This window comes from Varroa jacobsoni, unplaced genomic scaffold (assembly GCF_002532875.2).
Source record: "Varroa jacobsoni isolate VJ856 unplaced genomic scaffold, vjacob_1.0 scaffold_1057, whole genome shotgun sequence".
NCBI lineage: Eukaryota > Metazoa > Arthropoda > Arachnida > Mesostigmata > Varroidae > Varroa > Varroa jacobsoni.
The window spans coordinates 65,248-88,910 of NW_019213959.1; the positions used below are offsets into that span (position 1 = coordinate 65,248).

Below are 23,663 nucleotides of genomic sequence, written 5' to 3' on the forward strand. Positions count from 1 at the left end.
GTCATACATAAACGGCGTCCTAGTTTAACACATGCGTTTTAGTCGCGCGTGTTAGACGGGGGGAGCGCGTCGGACTATAGATGAGGCAGAGTGAAACTGCTCCTTATAATGAGATGTGTAAAGCACTGGAGATGTCGTGAACTCAAAGATTTTTCAGGTATTTGGAGTTCGACCAAATAGAAGACAGCTACTGTCGCCGGTAACTGCGCTTTTTTACGGCGGGTCGTCACGTGAAGTTTGATAAGTTTGGACGGAGTCAGTTGGCAGTTGTTTCTGCTGTGAACCCCAAATGTTGCCAAAGTTTCTGTAATCTATCGTCGCTTCAGCAGTAAAGAAATAGGGAAAAGAACAGACGATAATCTCGAATGGTCATCAGACGTTCAAATTCGATCAATGATTGTCATTCGTATCTTTTTCTGTACTAGTACAAGCTACTGCGTATCATCTGTGTCGTTGTACTCAGCGGTGATTGCTAGCAGCGACCCTACGCTGGGCCAGGATCTTTCAACATGTTACAAATACTTCTGTAATTATATCAGGTCAGGAATGGCCTGTTATTCGTTAATGCAAGCAGACGCACGCTCCAAAGAATACATCAGAATCGACGTGTCCTATGCAAAACGGTATCTATAGGGTACACGCGCAACGAGCAGCGATGTGAAGCGGCTACACGTCCAATCTGCGGCATTAAGCGTTATCAAACGTTTAGCCATGGTGACATGACGAAAAGACAGCTTTTGCTATGTCGGCTACTGTCTCTGATTGGCTGTTTCCCGGATTTGTGATGTGGTCACTGTTGCATGTTGTCAGTGGCCCCCGTAGATATCGTGCGATTAGAGACTGAGATCAAAGTGGTGCCGTCGTACGTGCACGTTCTATCCCGCTGTAATATTACACTAATCCGATCTGACAGGTTCCCGTCTATGCTTACGTTTGATCAGCTGACGCAGGATCATCTCAATTGTGCATGCAATGCCATAATCGCTACCGCTCGAAGTGGTTGTCCAATTGTAACATTAACAAAGACATCAACGCAAGCAATAACACCAACAACAACGACGAGCTCAACGCAGTATTCGACTGAACCACGCAGTGCGAGCACTTCAGGGGAGGGGGCGGGTGGAGGGCGGGGAGCTCTAACAGAGCGAACCCCATCGTTCCTGAGCCTATCACTGTATTGGCAGCCTACCACTTAGGGACGTAGCAATAGATACGTTCAGTTGTCGCTACGCGTTCATTTAAAGCTTGCCGTCGTCTTTTTTCTAGCAATCAACGTGACGAAGTCGCATTTCTTATCGTGGTAATACGCTTGATAGTTCACCCTTGTCGGAGTATCGCAATAGTAGTCGAACGTGCTCAGTACAGCTGGCGTGCCCGTCTCTGCACTGACAGACGAAACAATAAGCGGTTGCGGTGATGTGATGTGATCGCGTTGATGGTGCGTGAAACCGTCCAGGTATCTATGGCGAACGGAAAAGTTTCCGTCCAAAAGTGACGCAAAGGTGCCGATGTGTTTATTTATTGCTACGAAGAATAAGCCATATCTTATTTGTTGTTCGGGTACGTTCTATGTACGAAGTCCAAATGATCATCTACCAGGAACGAGCCTCCCTGTGAACTCCGCGTGGACTCCGCCACTGAAAGTGTAAGCAATCGATGCGCCGGCAACGCAAAAGCCCGAAACTAACCACGTAAAAGATAACAGAATCACTACTGTGTACACAACCCAAAAACGCTATGAAACAATCAGCTTGATATACTTCTAATGTAAACTCTATAGTTTAGCTATAAAACTACTTTATCCGTATTACATCGCGTGTGGCCTAGATTCTATAGGTTACTAAAACAAGTAGAGATCGCAGAATTTGCACTAACATGTAAAAAAACGCAATAAATCCGAAGAACCGAACGATTCCGATTGAATGCTAACGTTACGTTACGTTATGAGTAAACAACATCTCTATATATCTATTTTGTTTTAAGCTTTAGGCTCAAAATAGACATTACATTAATATAGAAGCTAAGCCTCCACTGACAATACAACAGAACAGTCGATCAATATCATCACAAAGTTAGATCGTAGTGTTTTTTTTTTACAGACAATTTGTTTTAAATTAAAACCCACTTCCAACAGGGATAGACGAATCCATTCCTTCAGGATATTTATTTAACCTATTATTATTATATCGAACTACCATACTTTAAATAAAGGGCTCTAAATTTTGTTGTCTTCAGACCAGATGGTTCGAAATGAGATTTAGTAAGTCAGTGAAGCTGCGAGATGTGTTACACTTCGCTTATGAAGATGCGTTACTATTTATTATCCTCGTAACTAATCCATTGCGAGTAATTGTATAATTAATAATAACTGTATTGACGATCGACCCCCTAACTAGTACAGTTCAAATCAACAATCACTGAACTCCACCCTCTGTTTCCTGTTGTATCCTGTTTTCTTATCCTCTGATCTATCGCAGTGACCTATTTTATTAAGTAATACATACATAGAAGAAAAGATTATTGTTCCACAGCAGCCGCTGCCGTCTGTAATGATTCGGAAATATGCCCTCATTTAAGAGATAAGCTTTCCTCGAATATTCGAAATCATTAAATTCGCTTCCTCATGAACCACTGCCCCCGCATAATTCTTTCCGAGCAAAATGCCCCCAGATCTGTTTAATGGCAGAAGCCCTTTCCCGCCGATGTGGCTAGTCGGCCCAGCGGTTGTACGAAGTAAGTAGGCGAGAAATGCCTCTAGTAGGAATCGTAATGTTAGTACCTTTGCAACTGAGACTCCATTTGTAATGTTATTTTCTAAATCATTGGTGATTAGCTATGGCAAGGGGTGCTTCATATTTTTATTGTGTAGCTGGCTGTGGCTCGCGATATGGGTCTTGTTGTATTTCAGTACTCAGTCGCTAGTTAACAGAACAGCACTATAAATTGTCCATGCAATAGACTGTCATTGTAGGACGAAGAAGATGGAATTGGCTCTGGTCTGTACAGAATGTTTTACTGGCCCTTAGCAGGACGGTGGTTAGCCCCTATAATTTGAAGGGTTCCGAAGTATCACCTTTCCTATTTGTACTAGCAATGACAATGACCGTACTTGAATAAGCAGACATCAAAGTGATACGCTTTAGCTTGGCTGGGTCAATGTCTGATTGTTGCTACGACAATGACTAACTAAACCCTACTTCGACTGGGAAATTGCACTATTCAACTGGGCCTAGTGGCTGTTATCTAAATTGTGTCATTAAACGATGGTGGCGACGCTTTATTTTTAAATGCGGTCGTTAGTCAGGGTAAAGTATGCCTGCTATTACATTTGTCCCGGTTTTAAACCTAGAAACATAGGTTCAAATGTTAGAACATGCGTAGCATATCGACTTAGGTTATCGGGAGTTTTTGATTGGCACCGCCCCTATGTAAGCCCCCATGTGAGAAGCAAGCTTCCCAATTAGTCAGGAGAGCAAATCCTGAATAAAGATTCCTATTGTAAAATAATCCCAACAACGTTTCTTTCACCCCGTAACGCTACCTATGTGGACCTGAGCTTGACAACCTCACGTAGAAAGGCAAACGTAACCGCACGTCGCAGCCATAGCTGACCACTGCTGCTGTATTATGTATCACATCCAGCTAACTATTCAGCCCTTGGTATCAACGAACGCACAAGTAACGATAAGTAAACATTTTCAAGCCGCTCTATGTGAACCAGTCAAAAAACTTGTAGGTATTCCGTCCTGGAAGAAAGAAAACACGTTGACCGCAACAGGCCACCGCTGTATGTACCGGCTTGTTTACTGTTAACATTTGTTTTGACTCGCGGAAAGGTAGTTTATTATTAATATTATCATTGGATTTATTTAAAATGATTTATTACCGTTCTGACGAATCATCCTCCCTGATATTTAGATCACCCAATCCTAGTAGTGATTAAGGCACATTAAAAGTCACTCGAATTGTTGGTCTAACAATCGCTTTCGATGCCACGAAAAACCTCTGATCTACAACTTAACTTTAAAACGAAATATCACATTTACATGTTCCGAAATATGTTTATATGTATGTTATTAAAGAAGCGCGTGTTCAGGAGGTGCGTGTGAAAAACTACAAGCGACTGAACACTATACTATTAAACTTCTAGAATATACAAAATATAGAAAAAAAAAAAAAAGGAAAAACATCGCCAAATACAAAGTAGGTTATCATTAACTTGAAATCATCTGACCCGCCAACTGAGCTCTAACAAAGCTGCATACATATTATCTGCTAAACAAGAACTATTTTGAAGCACTAAGTTAAGGAGCCTCTAGGCTCTTTAACTCTAGGCTTCAATACTAGATAGTAGGCAACAAACGTCCTGACTTTTAAGGGTCGATTAAAACTTGCTTAGCAACCGTAGTTAATTATATAGTATGTTTAACTACGTTGCCACTATGTTACTGCACGCTATCGACCTTCTTGTACGCCCCCTTATTCAGGTTACTAGCACCTGTATCATATTTTCTACTCGTAATCATCCGACCCAATGGGGGGACAAGTTTTACTACGAGCAAATTCACTTATGGCAGCATTTTTCATTCATTATTCCTAACCTACCCTTGAAGCATATATACACCCTGCATAAATACTGCCTGAGCTCGAACCTGTACATAATATTTGGGATAGTCGCAACTTATTGCATGATGCTATCGGTCACCGTAGATCCTTCTATGTAACTCTATATACAATAGCGACCATTTCACAATGTCATCATGTTACTTTTAAATCATGTACACTATCACTCCTAACTTTACTGATTTCTGTACCATGCTAATATTCGAGGAATAGTATAGAGAAAAGTAATGCTAACTAACCAATAAATTCTCCATTCGATTCTCTCTCTCTCTCCCTCTCTCTCTCTCTCTCTCTCTCTCTCTCTCTCTCTCTCTCGACAGTTATGTTTATATGGCTGCGTTGCTTACGTATCATTTCTTGAGGGTCCGTACAGCTTCTGCTAGTGACTACGTGTATAAAGATTTATGGCGTTATGCTGAGTACACATATCCGCATCATTTATACATTGCTTTTAACGGGTTCCAGCTACCGGCCAAGAAAAACGAACGAGCGCCAATCTGACATATAAATGTATCATTACTCTATATATATAAAGCCCTAATGTCGTTGTATCCAATGCCTCGAACAACAGCTACTGTTATGTTAAATTCTGTATAGACTCGCAGGTAAAGTATAATAGTCTCCTATATCTAGTCTTCTTGCTGGACTGTTCTTCATTGTGCCATCATCCTCTTTGGCCCTTACATCCGTCAAAGGTTTATTTTTATGACCAACACAACCATTCGGGTTCTGTTTGATGCTAACCTTAAATAACTATGATATAGAAACGCTCTACAAATTAGCAGCATATGTTTAGACATTTGTCCTTAATTAAGAGTAGGCCCTGTCGCGTTCGAATATCGGGCGTCACGCTGCCCGTCGTACATCGCTGCACCGTACACTAGAAACTAGTCGTGAGAAATCAAGCGTCGTTTCTTATATATGGAAGAACTCGCCTGAACATTGGCTAACTTTCTCTTAGTAAAAGTAGATCTCACAGAATAGATGTACGATCCGATTGTATATCTCGCAATTGAATAACTCGGTATCACCAGTTAATTTATTGCTTGTCGACTATCGCGAGAGGCTGCATTCGATTTAAGCGGACGATGGCTCATAAACGGTTTCGTTCCTATTACAATTGGGTTGATCTATGAAGAAGCGAATGTCAGCGTGTAACCAGTTTCTCTTATTCGATTCTTCGCCTCTCTCGGTCTGACCGAAGATGCCTCTGACCCAAGCGAGGTCGACTGGGTCGCCGACCGCTTCAAATGTTGCTGAGCTTACAGGATATCAGATGCCATGTAGCTGAGCCCAGTTGCCGTCGTTGCAGAAACCTGCAGGTTCGTGCGGATTTACCAAACGTGTATTGAAATTCTACTTCTATATTGCAGTTGATCTCGCCAGAACAACAAAAAAGGCTAGAATTACCCTTTGCCATTTTAAAGACGCCGTTCCAAACGCTAAATCACGTAGGTTTGGTCTTTATCAGTAAATTATCGAAGGCCGAACTACGTACGTCTGTCGAATCAGAAATATATTTCGTCTTGTCCAGGTTCACGTTGAATAGTTGGACCACGACTCCATTTAACATGAAACCATTAGGCTTACGTTTGATATTGCTTTCGATGTGGTAAGCTGTGGCACACCAGATACCTAGGAAGCAACCACGAATCCGTGAAGCTGAAGGCCACCATATTGCATCTCTGAATAATCAGTTCTGATCATAAGCCCCCTATCAGTCAGTGTATATAGTAGGATTCGAATTTTTCATTTGTCAAATCGTCGCAACAGCTCGATCATTGTTTTCTACATTGTAGTAAGTTTCACTGCTCTTTTAGTTATTTACGAACATCTATCTATGATAAAAGCTTTCGAAGCAAAGCGTCTGACGATGATTAACAATTCATTATTTCGAAGTTATTATTATTCTTCGAATTGTCCCTATAGTAGGCTGTAGAATGCACTAATTAGTTATGTGGCCAAACAGTTTGGCCTTCGCAATTTTACCGGATCGGTACTACTTTATTAGTTGATTTAATTAAGCTCTAATACAAATCTGTTCGAGTGCAACAGATGTATATGGTAGAACAGAACATTATTTAACACAGGTATCTAATAACAATATGCTACATGGACAATGGCCATTGTAAATAAAACGTTCCCTAGAGAGCGCATCCGTTCATTCGTTCGATAAAAAAGAATTGAGCGATACATTTTTAGCTAATTTAGTTTTGATTATTTTTATTATGTTGACGACTTAATTTTAAAATGGGCTCAGCCAGAAATATGAGCTGTACGGAGAACGGCTCTGGGGCCATAAAGCATACTATGTTTGAGAATGTATTGGCTTCTAGGCAAGAAGTGTCTGGAAGCTGAAATATCGATATGTTAGCTACACCTATTCGATCCCCTCGAAGCTTTTCCTTGCAGTCAGATCTGCATAGTTTCAGTCAGAAATGATAGAGCACGGTATTGTCTGTGAGACGTTGCTCCCCAAACACCCCAAAACAATGGTCCGAAGACAGACTGTTCTATTTCTCATTTAGCCGTCTTTTTATAGGGTACTGCAAATTTATTTTCTAGCCCATGATAAAGGCAAAACAATATTTAGACGAACTCTGTTCATTCTCGATACTGATGATGGCCACAAGGAACAAAAGCGGATATTTGTGTTCAGATTTCTAGAGAGCCGGACAAGAGTAACGGCGTATTTAGCTCGCAGCTTCTCATCTGTACGCCAGTATTATATCAGGTAGATTTGCATAGGTAAATCATGAATTCGTCTAACTAATTTAAAACTTGTTTTTTTTTACATCCGTAGAGACAAATTATCAAAACCATAAGATTTTGAAGAAGAATTTGAAAGCGCTTGCGCCTATTGTTTACGGCTCTAGCTGAATCTATAAGCTTTTTAAATTCACCACCTGTCTGGATCTCGAACGCTAAGGTGACTACATGCTAGTTAGAGTCTGCCCTTGACTCATAACAACCAAAGACGAAGGTTTTTTCGCGTTTGCTATCAAATCTGACTGAGGACAAAGCGTACCTACGAAACAAAGTTCTCATCGACTACTACCTTCGTGGGCAGTTGTGATTGCCCACGGTTATACTTCACACATTGTCCAATTGAATTCTACCTTGCTCTATATAGATTATAGCTTGTGTGGAAACTGACGCTATCGGAACAAATCCGAGAAGTTTATGCATCATAGAAATGAGGTACTGCCATTTCTTCGACGTAGTAAGTCGTGCCTGCGATGAGCCTGGTGAAACTAATATGTCCTTTTCTAAAATCGAAACTCCTGAACATGGATTATGCGCACACTGCTAGTAAATTGGCACTAACAATTATATTCTCTTGTCTGTTCGTGCCTAAAATTTAACAACGTTGTTTTGCCCTTGTGAACCAGGAAAACTGGGTTTCGAACAAACACATTTCGAAAAAATGGTATTAAAGCGTCGATCTCTGTTACTCCCAAGTGTCATACTAGTCTTAATATACACCTTGAAATGAAGTGTTTTATACTGGTATTAAATGCAACATGAGTATTTATTCCTGACATTGTTGTGCTGTGTCAATCTTATTGCACATATAAGTACTATATAGTGACCCCTTTAAATTGATTCCTTCAATCAACACGTCGGTACACGTTACCCTTGATGTTTATGTATAATAAATCTGTACATGATGATGATTGCTCAGCATCTCATTCGGCCACTTCACCAAAGGGTTCATACCCACTAACAGTCGGTGGCTCACTATGTCTGGCAGTAATAATAACAACAGCACAAATCTAGTATTATAAAACACACATGCCATTATCTACAGATCTAAAGAAACAACAAGTTACCATCATCCTTGTAACGCAATAGACACAAAGACCTGCGAAACTATTGTGAAATAAGTGGTACAATCTCTCTTTTGGACAATACTGGAATTATGCCGGTCTCTATTTAGTTCGCGCCAAAACATAAGTATCGCTGTTGCGTATATTAGCAGTCGTCAGCCGCTTTTGCAACGCCCAGAATAGGCAGGATTGACACTGCGAGATGGACTTCATTGACGATATGAAACGATCCGCCCACGCAAGGAATAAGCGTCAACAGCTCGCGGTTGACCGCTATTTCACCATTATTTCGCGATATTTCAGCGACCGCGCAGCCTAGGTAGTCTGCCAGTTAGGCGCATACAAATAGAAAAACACGGACGGAAGGTCTCCATGAGTCAGCACGAATGGCATGTCTGATGACGCCAATATGGACGACGTAAACGTCCCGAAAACAAAAGCCAACACAATATTTCGAACGGCATATACATATTATTTCAGACGATTTAATCGAAAAGTCTTTCATTGGTGGTGCCGCCACCTCTGCATAACTTCACCTGTTTCAAATTTTGTCACGTCGGTCACCACAGATGTCTATCGCCGATAACAAAGTGAATGATTCAGACATTTATGAGCAACTGTGTAAACTGCTATGTTTTCATGTATATGCCGTGTATGTCTGTGATGGTGCGATGTAGAATGTCGAAGTCGATTTCTCGAGTAAGTCAGACGAGGTGGGGGCCTCGTCCAAGATAGCCTGCCCTCTAGTCCCCTCGTTCTTTAGTAAGACTTTCAGAGAATAACAACGAATTTTTGTAACGCGTGCTTTTGTAGGTTTTGTTTATCTAGTCTTAATTATTTTGTCACAGATCGTTGCAATACAAAACAAGTCTCTTTCTCTCGTTGCCGTTAACAACAGTCAAGGGTCACCGCAAATATAAATTTTAAAGCGCCACTGATGAAATAAGTGCCAGACAAGATATCAACAGAACAAACTTCATTTACGTGCAAAGCTCTGACGGATCGCTTAGATGACTAGCAGTCATTTATGCGTATGGCAAGCAGTAATTGTACCGCGTTTTTTGGATGTAGTAACCGACAAAGGGCAAATCAAGGTCTAACTTCTGTGGCAGACCCAATAGAGGCGCTTGGTAACGAATAACAATTATTAAAATGTTATTTGGGAAAATAACACGAATAAACATTGCATTTATTTACTTTACGGATTCGGCTAGAGTCTGAAAATTTTGTAGGCCGACATTACTAACAGGACAGAGAGCTCGTCGTAGATATAACTCTACTGTTACAACCGCAATGGCTGGACAGAGGCAGCGACTCAGAAAGGAGAAGACGGGCTGGTGAATTGTAGCACTAATTTTTTGTGTATCATAGGTACTTTCAAACGTGTTTCTCTTTTATAACTACTTTGGCCACCGCGATCGCTCTGGTTCCCTGTGTGAAATCTATATCTAGCAAAGCAATTTTGGGCGGCATATCTGCATAAACACCTACTTGAATAACGTTGATAGGAAGGCTTCTCGGACGGGCCTATACTCTTAATCCTCTACTTCAGCTGTTTTATTGGAGATCACTTATTTTTACTTCACCTTTCGGTGACGCTGATGGGAGTTTTTTGAAGCCGAATCAAACGTCTACTGCTTAGCCACGTGTTTACACCACGCATTATCGGCCTAAAGTTATTTTAGATAAATTATTATTTATCATACGATTTTAGAAATTGCGTAGGACCGCGTCACATGTGATACTTATAATGGAGTAAACCACTAAGTAATATCGCTCGTTGGAATGTATTTTTCTATTTCGACGAGGGTAAAAATTTGAAGTATGGAGCGCGGGTTTTTCTAGAGTGGGCGAAGTCCCGCCCGTGCCGATCTTTGCGTTTACGAGTCACTGGTACTCTTGGAAAGATAGACGTTGGTGAGTCCCATCGGTTCGTTGTCCATTAAGCGAAAGACCATTCGACGATGTGAGTTAATCCACCGATCTAAAGATTTCTAGCTGTTTGTGTTGTTAACCGCCGCACCGTATGTTTGACATTTGAAATGGCTGTAAAAACTGTGTTAGTTATCGTGTTCGTTTACAATAAGAGAACGGTCGCTGACCAACAATTCAGGCTTCCTCATGGAGCTGTCTAGAAGTGGGCTTCGTCGCCTACTTTTGCGACGAGAGCCTGCCAAGCCAAGATTTCCGAGAAAGCCTTGAAGCCTCATAAAATCAAGCAAGGGCTTCGATGCTAGAAACGAAATACGCTCAGGATTCTATGTTTCCTTTGCATTGAATTGAAGCTTGCAAATAGAAATGAGATTGACGCTATCCAAAACTACAAATATCTAGGTGACGACCGAAAGGATCATTAGCTTAATACCGTAGTGGGGTTGTCGTATTAACAACAATAATGTTGAGTGATATCAATGCGATACTATTTTGCGGCCGTTGTTTAGACGGTTCGTCTATGTAGTTGGCTGATGGACCGTTCTGGGGCAACGATGGGCAGTTTTGAACCAAGCAAAATCTAAATTTCCAATAGTAGAATTGCATAGGATTACGAAAGAGCGTATTTCAATGACAGTATCAAATATAGAACGTCATAATAATCATCTGTCACCGCAGCAAAGAGGACGGATTTGGTGTCTCATTATCATGATCGAACGGGTCAAAAAAAAGGTATCCGCAGCCAGATGGATGGTAATTGTAACTATACGCGTGGGAACAGAATTGACGTTTTAGGATAACTCTGCCTATACCATCTCTCTATAATGTTCTAGGCGTTCACATGCCGCCAACGAAGCTAGATCAATGAGACTGGTTTTTTTTATAGAATACTTAGTCTCTTTTCAAAAGTACCAGTTGTACGACCTATACTGCCCGAAGATGAATGGCATTACCCGATCTCTATATTAGCGGTACGAAAAACTACGTTTATAGTATCTGTTTCTCAATTAAATCTTAAGTAATTCATAACAGACATACGTATATGTACTAATAATAATACTATTATTAAAGAATATATCTCTTTTTGAAAGGCACCAGGGAGTCGTTGCTTCAGGTCTCAGCAACGATGGCAACGTACTACGCAGCCTATCTGAACAAAGTTAAACAACAATATAAATAAGAATAAAGAGAGTTTGACTAGTACGATTAGCACCATCAACGAAAAGGAAAAACCCATTTTATGTGGGCTGGGTCTGGGTTCAACTTTGGCTGTTGCGTTTACCGCTAGGACTGGCTCCCAATTCCTCAACCATAATAGTCCGACTAATCACCTCGTTCGTTTGAAAACTTTCAGAGGTGCTGGTGCTCGATCGTTTTTTCCGAGTAATGATTCAGAAGCTAAAAAAGACTTCTACAGGGTGAACAGTAATCGCGCTTGAGAAATATGTCTTGCGTAAAAATCACCCAGCATAGCGAATATTTATCATTTCAATTTTCATCTAGTTTTATCAAAAATTTTTGTTTCCAGTTATCACCTAGGAGAAGAACTGAAGTAAGAGAAACTACTAGTTAATTACATATAGTACGAATAACTATACATTCCCTATCTATAATATATCGATTGGTTGAAAAAAAAACTAGCAATTATAAACAATTATCGGCAGCAATGACAGGAAAGCAAAAGAGCTCGTCACGTCCGGAGCAGCTGTTCGCCCAGAGTGTTATTGATCGAGCACAAAGCTCGCGTCGCCATTTAGCCATTCATTTGCGCTACAATTAAGGCTTTCGTCTAGAATTCGCGCATTCAGTGAGTACATAGCTGACATCACTATTATTATGGCTATTACCACCCTCATGCCGCCTCCAGGATAAGACTCACCATCCCTTCCGCCGATCGATTTGTCTCCAGCATAAGACGCAACTATACCAGTGCGACACATGTGACGCACTGGTAGAGCTTACTGGATCAGTTCGACCTGTATCTAGTTGCAGCGCCTGTGAACACTCCATACCCCAGTTAAACCATTGTCGACCCATTTCCATTGAAACCGTCAACGAAGCCGACTCAGCCCGGCAAACGTACTACTCTAAAATTCCGCTCAGTGGAAGCCCCTCGTCGACATTCAGCCTCAAAGAACACAAATACCTGATAATGTTTGCACTGTGCAACGCGTTTCTCTAAACAAACTCGTACGGACTTCGAGTGCCCTCTGTCGTCGTTCCATTGCCTATATTCGTCTTCGACTCGACATATTCCGCCTAGCTCGCCCGTTCTGTGCTGGATATGCCCGTGTCCACGCTGTAATTTCATCTACAGACACGCGTACCCACTTGCACATAAGCGCATATAAAGAAAGGGGTGTCGAATATTCGTGTCTCGTAGTGGACAGTCAATCCATAGCGTGGCACGAAGTCGTAGATGGAAGTCTACCGTACGGAAAAATATACGAGCCCTACTCGCACTTCCTTCTGCCCAGTTCAGGCAGAGTTGTCCGTGTCCGTAGGACACAGCCTGCAGTTGCTCTACGAGATCTGGTCGGCGTGAAGGCATACCACCGTGGCAGTTCAACTATGGCGCCGGTGGCTGATCGAATCGGTAACACTGGTAACGGTCGTTGTATCAATGACCTTCTACCAGAAAACCTAGATATGATTGTAAATCGAGCAAGTAGAGTAAAACGAAGTATTCTTACATTTTAAGTGACAGGCGGATGAGCGCGCATGGGTAGAGCGCGGGCTAAGACAGGCGTATTTTGCGAATTAAGGAGGTCGAATACTGAGCTTAAATTCAGTATATGTAACATTATAAAGCAAAAATGAACCGGTCAACGTTGAATACCGCCGACTTCGAGAGTCAAGTCCGTGCGAGAATACGTGCGAGAGGTACACAACCGATAATCGAGCGTTCATCTACGTTATTATACGTATTCAACGCCCATCTTAACTAGTTCCATCGTCGATTACGTACTGCGTCAAACGTAGACCGTGTTACTGTTTAGAATGGCAACCATTCGCATCGGAGATGACACCGGTCTAACTTCTGATAAGAAACTTCAGTGGCTCATACCTCGTGGCATTTGTACCAGTGAATAAATAGGCCGTGCAAATTAATGTAAGGAAATTCGATTTCCTAGAAAAATAGCTGTCTGAGTGCATAGACCGCTGCTACTGCCTGCTTTTAATTATACAGGGTGAGTCAAAAACGTAGGCTGAGCTGTAGAGTTGAGAAAATGTTGCGCAGTAAACGAACGTACAATGGGAAGATCGCCCGTATCGAGTAGAGAACTACTTTCGTTCCTAATGAAAACTCTACTTATTTCTAAACTTATGCCTTTTACCATTGGAAGCCTATTTTAGTTCCATCCTGTATAATACGGAAATATAACTACATTTAATAGAAGTTTAAAACGTCATTTTAAAAAGCTGCTTTTTTGCATTTAGACCAAACTGAATTCGATTTAATCAATGGCAAACATTTAAACCGCTTGAAATATTTTATATTAAATTAGTAGCATAAATTAAAATGATTTGTACGTATTGGAACAGTCGTTTCTGATCTAAAAATAAGGTTGACTAATCGGAACGCAACATAGGCTTATAATAACATTTACAAAACAGCGTTTCTTACTATCTGCGATCCTTAAGTTAAATATGAATTTTTCACAAATTTCTGGTTTCGTACTACTGTTAAGTATTGCCGCTGCAGACGGCCGATGGCTAGCAGAAAATAGAATGGGGTATGCTTGGTTCTGCTACCAGACCACGCGATGTTCGATAGGTAAACACCATCATGGCACGATAGTCCTGTAGCAGAAAACCGCTAACTGAGGTTGCCCGAAGCTAAATACCTAGTGGCTCCCCGCCATCGAAAATTTCACACGTAGTTGACCGCGCAGTCTGACTCGACTGTGTTTCTCATCGTATGGACTGAATGCTATTGAAATAACAACGAAAACGCTTAGAATGTAAAACTACTTAGAGAAATCGTGTTTTCTTACCGTTAAAGTTACATGATACACCCGAACATATGCAGACATCTAATCTCATCGCTCAATATGTACGTGCAACTACGTTGTTAGTTAAATCGAAATATATCCCGCCGTAATTTACGTCCGAGGTCTGGTTGCATTTAGTGACCGTCCTCGACCGCCTATGCGTCTATTGTGCTTTACCCTATGGGAAGAGGAACGACCAAAAAATGAATGAAATGGGTCTCAAATGAAACATTCCGTAGTGTAGTCCGAATGGCAATCATGCTTTGCCCCTATCCGATATAGGCCCGTCTAGTTCTCCCCACAACAGGTCAAGGTCCGTCCTAACATTTCATATGAGATAGTATATTATATAAGTGGAAAGGTTTGCCGATTAGAACACAAGTTACTTAAGAGTATTATTCAATGATTTCATCTTTAGATATTTTGCGAAAGCAACAACGTTATATCTCGCCTCGCTCTCGGAAACTCGCTTGGCGGAATCCTGGTTACGCCAGACTCATATTCAAGGAGTGCCTAAGTCAGTAACTCGAAGACTAAGCACGTAACACATCGACAAACCGCAGGCACAATATTTTCCAGAGAGATGCGCTCAGGGCTAGATCTGGTTAAGCACGGTCATTTTCTTCTATTAACCGCTCTGAGGATCATGAGTTATCTCAGCTAGCTAGCAAAGACAAATCTAAAACTCAACATCCAGGAAATACAAGCAACATGTTGTTGACAAGAAGCATACTTCAATTTGAAGGACAGACCTCATTCTGTTCCACAAGAGAACCTTCTTATAGAGATCTTATTTTCTTATAGAGATATTATTTAGAAGTACACATCCGGCGTAATGAATAGAATCTTATTAGTAAAGGAGAACTCAGTAAGAAAACGTTTATGCTCAAATCCTTATCCCGGACGAGTAGGTTTTTGCCACGAGGCTAAATCAGGTTTGACTCGCATGTCGATGCCCAGAATCGAGAAACCTCCATGACGGAAAAGTGACTTGCCCTCGTGTGTAACGCATCCTCGTAACCCATTTACGTAATTACTATCAAATTGTTCACCTAACCGGTACACGCTTTCTGTACGACGATCTGTGTGTTGACAGATTTGTTTCGATGGCGGCAAATGTCTGCCACTAAATGATTATAGCTAGACGAGAATAGATCTAAGACAACGTCACTTCCATGGCCTACTCGTAATTTAGAAGGTAAAATAGAAATACCTGTGGTAGGCTCATTGTGTGGTTTACTATGTTGTCATGAAGCCTCTTCTGTCGAGTGTCTAATTTAAGGGTTTGTTGAAAAGTTACGTATCTCATAAAAATGTTATTCCTTATTTTACGCATTTAATCAGCGAGTAAATTTTTTTACGACCTTAAATATAGCGGATGTGGTTAAACAAGGACATGTATATATACTAAATCAATATTTGAATTGATCAAAGAACCTTATTTAGAAACCGAGTCGTGTATTTTACTCATAAAGTACGGTTTTCAAACAATCGACTATACGCATAGTAGAGTAAGTGAAAGTTATACAACTTATCACCAACTACCTACTCATTGAGATCATTGCCGCGCCTGTGGTGCTACGGGCTGATATCTGGCTTCAATTGAAGTGGCCGCTTATAAGTCAGCAGATTTAAACTCAAGCCTTTGAACGGAAGCACAGAATTTTTATTGGGCTCCCTGTCGAATTGGATCAGACTATTCTGTGACGTTTGGCTAGTGCTGGCTTTCTTTTTGTCTGCAATTGATAAAGTGTACTGGCGCTGTTTTTCAATAATTTCTTATACGATCATGCTCAATCTGTAGACTCCAGCTCTACTGTGTGGTTGACTACGCAGCACAAACGAAACAAGTAATCAGTACCATAAGAAGTATATCGAAGCTCGAAAAGCTGCTCGCTACTACCAAAGCTGACTAAGAAATCGTATATACTGGCATAATTGTTAAATTCTTAAAACAAGCCTTGAAAGGCTGTTGAGAAGACTCTGAAGCCACCGAGGTTACTTATTACTGAGCATGTATCATAGTTATTGTTTATAACTACATAAAAGTGTATTATAGACCGTGCGCCTTTAAATTGTAACAGGAACCCAGTCCACTATCGTGACAGACGACACCGCTTCCGCCGGGACCCGTGCAAGGGTGGGGGCTTTGAAATTCAGCTTTAGGGGTTACTTCTGTTCTTTAGAGTATCTCCTTTAAAAGTATACAGATGTCGATACTTCAGGATTACTCATTGAACGTACTAAGTAGATATTTTAAGGAATTAGGATAGGTCTGGCAACAGTTTTGGTAAGGTTACTTTCTACGAAATAAACTCATCGCTCAATATTTATAGTTCTTCATTAGTTGGCTTACGGTCTGATAGAGCCGATCCATGAAAAATAAAATGGACACCATACTAAGCACCTATAATCAACTCTAATACAAATCTAGTGAATAGAAGCAAGATTTGAAAAGAGAAAGTAACATTTCATAAATCGTCTCCACTTGGTCGATATAGACCCTGAGAGCTCAATACCTGATATTTAGCCAAGTACGTAAATAAAATAAAAAATGTAAATAAATAACATAAGTTAGATTGGTTAATTGTCTAACCTAGGTCCACAATTGATTTTTCGGTTACAGGTGGCTTTTTATGCATGTATATGAACTGCCGCGGGCGACAGGGTTCTGGATAGTCTAAGCTCGGCGACGCTATCATCGAGGCGATCATTCGACATCAAAAACCATGGGGTCGTGGCATTTACGCCTGCTATTGCAGGGGCTTCTAAGCCTATTCCAGGAAATGTGGCTTAATGCTCAACCCGTGCTTGTTTTGAAGTTAGCCAGAATATACGGCTTGGATCGTATTTACGCATGTATTCCCGCCGCCAGTATGGCAGGTCTAGCTGCCGTTACGGGTAAAGCAGAGACGCAATCGTGTCTTCCAGTTTTAAATGATAAATTTTCAAAGTCTATCATTACTGACACACGGCAGTGGAACTAATAACGGATACATTTTAATGAGCGTTCATTCGTTCTTCATTTATTAGCTATCTTTGATAAATGTGCCCACGTTTCGGTAAAGTGGAAAATTGAAAAATTTTTAACCTATATTTAGCCATGGCTAAATATATTTTATATATAATTATATATATATGTATCAAGTCAAACTACCAAGAGAGTTTAGACCCACCTTATCATTCTATTGTAATAGACAAGCACCGATTACTCGGTTATGCGCTCTCAAAAAGAAATGAACAACTTCTACGAGCCTGATAATCACTCAAACTGAAGTATCATGTTTTCTGTCAATGTAATAACCGATACTAACTTACATTGCATTCATGTTTATATTATCTAAGCTCTCTTGCCTAGGGACTAGCCATCATTTCGGCCGGTTCATTCAAAGAGCTTCTAACCGTCGAGTGACGGTCTGTTAATGCAATGGCGGCTGGCATTAGCGACGACGTTCGTGGTCTCGTACTATCTCTGTACACACCATCCGATTTATCTCGTTGGCGTAATGACAATATCCGTTGTTCTTGGTTTCCTAAATCGCTGGCCAAGCCGTAATCATTATCAACGTGGCCGGCTCTACCGGATCTCTTCATATCGTCACACTAAGTAGCCAACCATCGGAGTGATCTGATCATTTATAGAAAGTACATGCAAGCAGAGACAAGGACACACTCAGGCACATTTGTATGCGGTTGCCTGTGTTTGGCACGTTGCGGTCGGACGAGCTTCTTTTTCATCAGCGGAACCCCCTTCGTCTGCGTGGTGTTGCAGGGGCTATCCTATCCCTGTTTGTCTGGATACCATGCCCTTCCGGCTAGCTTCCTTTACTACCAATGCTATATTGGATCCGGTTTGCAATTTCCAATTTCTCGTTTGTGTAATGTACTCCTTGAATTCTCTTCGTTGTTCCGTCTGCTTCGTCAGCGTTTGGTGGCGCATGCGACTTTACCCCGTCAAGCCATTTTTATAGCCCCCTATGAATAGATTCTAGCATGAATAGTATACATACTACCCTTATAATGAGTATTTCGAATCAGTCCACTGTACAAGAAATTTCCATCCCGTACAGAGTGTCGTGTAAAAACTCGAGTTTCTTTTAGCTGGGATGAACTGCTGGATATTGGTCGAATATGAAATGAGAAAAACGTGTTATTTTAACGCGTATATTATATCAGTGGGACGAGTCAGGGCTAAGTCAGAATCTAAACAGATTCAGAAGAACGCAAAGGGGGAAATGGACGATGTTTCTATCGCTAAACGATTAGCGTGGACCTATATCAGAATAACTGTTCTATGTCGCAATTTGGCATAACGCGGCAGAGATGATAAAATGACAATTATCAACCCCAACGATACGTCAGCGGCGACGACTTGATCGGGTCAGGAGAAGCGCCTTAGAATGAATGACGTAAGATTGAAGTACGCGAAAATTGGTAGAGGATCTCAGTTTCTGTCATAGAAGGCCACTGAGCCCCGACAGGGCAACTGAATTGAACAAATCGAAGCACGTAAAAATATTACTTTAAAGCGAATTCATACTCGTACGTTTCCCATTCGATATACGGGGGCGTCATTATTTATAATTTCTAGAAGGGGCTCGTCTAACAGAATACTTCGAGCGGGTCCGAATATTTGTAAGCAAACAACGATTCCCAGGTAAAAGGTGAAGTAATGCATAAAAATGTTGTATATGAAAGAAAAATGAACGAAACGTAAAAAGGTGCAAGTGCTATATGAGTGTTATAGCCAACTCATTCAATATTCGACCGTTAGTATTTACAGAAAAACTTAGGTAATTCATATAACTTTACGTAAGCTAGAAAAAAAACGCCAAAGGTCCCTGATTGTCGCCGAAGACGAATACTACGCGAAGGAACAACAATATTAAATACATTGATAATATAGGCTACATCCTAAAGTCAATCAAAGGAACAGATGTTAAAGCTTAGAATTTTCTACTTGCAGAGGGGCTAAGCAGTATCTTTTTGAGAAACACGTTCGAGCCTCCGCTAATAGTTACGCTCGCAGGAGTCCTTATCACCTGCGGAGGATGTAGTCTCGTGTTTTTCGTTGAAGACCTACTTCTAGGCCTTACCGCTGCCTCCACCATGTACGGTAAGGAGCAGTTATTGTAGCGGCTACTCAGGGCATTGTATAGGTGAACGCTAAACTTTCTATTTCACAGACTAAATCGAACACCTCATGATCCTCACCGCGGCACCCACTCACACTTGTGCTCCGGCCGTGATGACTAAGTATTTTGGTATATTAACAGGTGTCATCAGTTCCCTTATTAACTGACCAATTGTACGGGGAAATCGACTGTGTCATAAAAAAGAAATTACGTGTAAACAGAGACCAACTTATCTGATGTTGAGGACGGATACAGAATGACATTTTAACATGAAAAGTATATGCAATCATAGCACCGATCTGTGCTTAACGCTGTGAATAATAATGAAACGTTAGAAAACACGATTCGCATATAAAAAAAAATGCCTCTTCTTCGGTATCGGTTCAGTGGTTAGTAATAATTGGATAATTAACTATTTCCGAATGTTTATTACTAACGTCTTAATTTTGGCCGTCAATCCTTTAATGGCTTTATATACAAGGTAGTCTATTGATCATGCATATGTATTTTATGAGTTTCGAAGCAAATCTACAATATAGGCTTGTGAGTGAGTCATAGTTTCTCCTAACAGGCCAAAATCAGCGTATAATTGTTAGTTCATGTATACTGTTATAGATAACGGATTATCTAAGTTACTCACACAATTTTGCCTATAGTTTATATTTGAATTCGTCACCCTACAAGCTGAGCAATTAAAGCAGCCACCAATATCGTGTGCAATTTGAACGATATAAAGAGTTGGCATATTTCAAGTTTTGTATAAATTTACATTGCAATTCAGCCACCATCTGAGTAACGGTGATTGAGTTTATCTAGAGGAAACTGCGTGAACGAGGTCTTTACGTTTGTTCTGATGGTATTTACAATTAACATAATTACCTCACGTAGGCTAAGTTTCGAAGAGAACCTTTTTAATGGCCTATACTTGGCCCGCTACAGGTCAATCATTTGCATTTACTCCTATTTATAGAAATGGACACATATCTAACCAAAATTTTATTTAGAAGCACTAGAAAGAAGTAGAAAACCTAGAAATCGTTGACGAGTTCCGAAAACCCGGGTTGCTTTTCTATGCGGTCGGCCTGCCACGACATCAACTATAAACATTGCCATTATAACAATAATATCGCCTTTCATCTTTAGTCGTTCGTTCTAGATGCACACAAGGACCATGGAGCAAATTTTAGAACTAGACGTTTTTTTTAGTTACTACAGATATCCGCAGAGCAGAATACATATATACATACCAATGGAATTTATATATATATATATATATATAGGTAAAATTACATAAACAACTGCGCACTGTTACCTATATCAGTGAGAAGATACTGCTGACAATAAAGAAGATATTTGCCACTGCATAATTACAGTTTCCCTCAACTTAAACTCTACCTTTAATGTTTATTTTATTTTGTATTATTTGTACAACAATGGCTAAAAACTTTGTAATCATTTAAGAATATTTCCTCTTTGAGCACCGCGTCCCTTCTTATCAATCGGCTTTGATTAATGGAGCATGTGACTGATTGCCTTATGCTGTTGCAGGGGTTGGAGTAGGTCTTACGCGGGCGCTCACCACAAACTTTGAACGCGGTGCGGTTGCCGAAGAGCTCCACTTTAATCGTGAGGTCGGAAGCATTCTCGGAGGCTTCGTGGGTGCTCCACTTTTGTTCGTGCTCGACGATCTGCTTCTAACTAAGGGTGCCCTGCTCGTCATTGGCGGTGTTAGTAATAATCAGGCGTAGGACTCAAAACATATATTTGATATAAGCCACTGGTGGCTTGGTTTAAGATGCAAGATTGTTCTCACGAAATGGTATGGCAAAAGTAACAAAGCTCGATTTTAGCGATTGTACACCGAATGAAATGTAAATGATAATTTAAATATTCTCTGTTTAGCAGCTGCCGTCGTTGTGGCCAGTGTATGGCAAAGCCGGCTGTTACAAGCATAGTAGCGTCTGATCCTCACCCCTTCAGAATTTTCAACACGTCGATAGATCAGGATTTCGCATTGGTAACCATTTTTTCATGTTTGATTTTTTTTTTATTCCTACAGCTTAGTCTACATTCTATTGTCGTCGTCATCGTCCAGCACAGAGCCCAATGTCCAGTATTCAACGAGCCTCAATTGACCTCTTCACCTGAAACAATTACCGCTGGCGTAACGGAAGATGCAAAGTCACATTACTCGGAGCTGAAAAACGACAAAGCGGCGAAACCCCTTATTGACAAAGCAATTGAACTCGAGCGCATTGAGAAGCGTCTACCGTTAGCTCTTGCCATCGACGGTAAAATTCCCTTCACTGTTCAACGAAAACACCAATCTCAGGACCTCGGTTACAGACACCGGGTGAACTCGTTCGCGGAACGTGAACTTCACTCCGTAAGTCACCACGTCCTTGAACGGCCGGCGAGACGGCGCTTGAACACTGAGCCAGCCAATGCTGACCAAAACTTCAACATCATCCAGAAGATCATCCGCGCACCAGAGCGATCCGTTAGTGCCGACGTTTTACATAACCCATATTCGAGCCCACGAGTTTTGCAGACGGCTACCATGAGACGGTCCGTCTCCCAACTGTCGCTGACGGTACTCACGCCGATCGCTCAACTTGTGCCTTTACACGTTGCGATTTGTCAGGTTCTTCGAACAGGAGCATTCGCCCTCTTATTGCTTTCGTTTATTTCGAACGTTCACCTTTTAGTGATCTCAACGACACTCCTGGACGCCTACATGGATAAGGCCACACCTAAGGGCACCCATTTTATCCGTGACGGTATTGATCCGATATGCGTCTTCCTCGTCTTTACCTTGGCAAAACTTGTCGGTATTCTAGTCACAGATAAATTGCTGCGAAATTACGATGCTTCTGAGAAGACCATTGTGCTGTTAGCTAACTTTGTCGGCGGATTCAATCTTCTGACGACCCAGTTTGTTAATCGACTTGTTGTCGTCGCTGCCTGGGCTGCCCTCTTTGGACTTGTGCAATCCGCGCTTCATTATTTGCAGCCAAACCTCATTCGGACATACATGGAAACAAGAATCGAGCATTACGCCCGAGCTATGGCTCAGATTATCTGTGGCTTCTATATCGCCTTCGCTCTACCAATCTTCGTTCATCTTTATCGTGACCTAGAGTATCCGGGATGGGAACCATCGTATGACCTCCTATATCAAATTTTTGGTTTGATACAGTTGGGTGTCTCCTACAACTGGCTATTTCTTGAGCCGTTCTTAAACAAACCGTCGCTTTCCAATGAGGAGATCGGTGAAGATGTTCCGGCAACGGACAATGATTCTTCACTGAAAGCCGACAATGTATAAAATTATCTAGAAATTACGGCGAGAAGTGATAGTCTGGTGTTTTTTGAAATGCATTTCTCGACGTACTATAGCAGCGCATGAATGACTAGGTAGCTAATGGCACGTAAACAATGTGTCTGAATATACAGAAATATGTTAAACTATTTAGAGGCCGTTTAAGAGGCTTCAATCAATACCGTGTGATGAATATTATCTGAACGCTACATATATAGAGCTCAATTTAAACTAAGAGCTGCACAAACTATGTAAAGTAATATTTCGAAACTGTAAATAAATAACAATGGCAAAACGTTTTTTTGCATAGCTTATCAGGTTTTCTTGTTGAAAAACAACGCAACGACTACTTGTTTTGGATTACAACGATAAACAATCGACAGCTCCATTTTCTGAAAATCCTCAGGGACGATTGCGTCTTGAAAATCAAGTGACGTCCGCCATATCGTTTGTATTCTCTCGCAAGAACAATCTATCAACACTTGAGCTTCAATGCCCGAAGTTCCAGCTTAAAGGAACACAGCTAAGGAAAAGATACATGCTATGGCAGATATTTCTTCGGTTTTGACTTTTAAAGCATAACGTATCATTTGTGTTATTTTCATTGGCAGCTGCACCAGAGTTTGCTGTTATTCTACACATAAATATTATTCAGAAATACGTTGATATAAGCCAAAAACTAACCTGCATTAATAGTACCCAATCAACTAACGTAAATGTCCCATCTTATGATAGCGTTCGTTGACATGCGCAATTTACCATAGCTAACCTATATTCCGTCAATGAGATAACAGTAATCAGCAGACCACTGTTTATCTACTGCATA

The 23,663-nt window shown here is 41.0% G+C and overlaps 1 protein-coding gene and 1 long non-coding RNA gene across 3 annotated transcripts in view; one reads left to right on the plus strand and one right to left on the minus strand.

Moving 5' to 3' along the window:
- On the plus strand, positions 1-23,151 carry LOC111266131 (uncharacterized). 2 transcript variants are annotated; one of them, XM_022843322.2, is made up of 5 exons: positions 43-1,645; positions 17,007-17,281; positions 19,347-19,496; positions 21,064-21,242; positions 21,575-23,151. In XM_022843322.2, the coding sequence occupies exons 2-5, from the start codon at positions 17,110-17,112 to the stop codon at positions 22,841-22,843; spliced, it is 1,770 nt and encodes a 589-aa protein (XP_022699057.1). In that variant the 5' UTR covers positions 43-1,645; positions 17,007-17,109; the 3' UTR covers positions 22,844-23,151. The 2 variants fall into 2 exon arrangements, with proteins under 2 accessions (XP_022699058.1, XP_022699057.1); XM_022843323.2 differs by lacking the exon at positions 17,007-17,281 and having other exon boundaries at positions 1-157.
- The window catches only part of LOC111266132 (uncharacterized), a 59,790-nt gene that overhangs the window by 17,951 nt on the left and 18,176 nt on the right, over positions 1-23,663 (minus strand). The gene's annotated exons all lie outside the window — the stretch shown is intronic.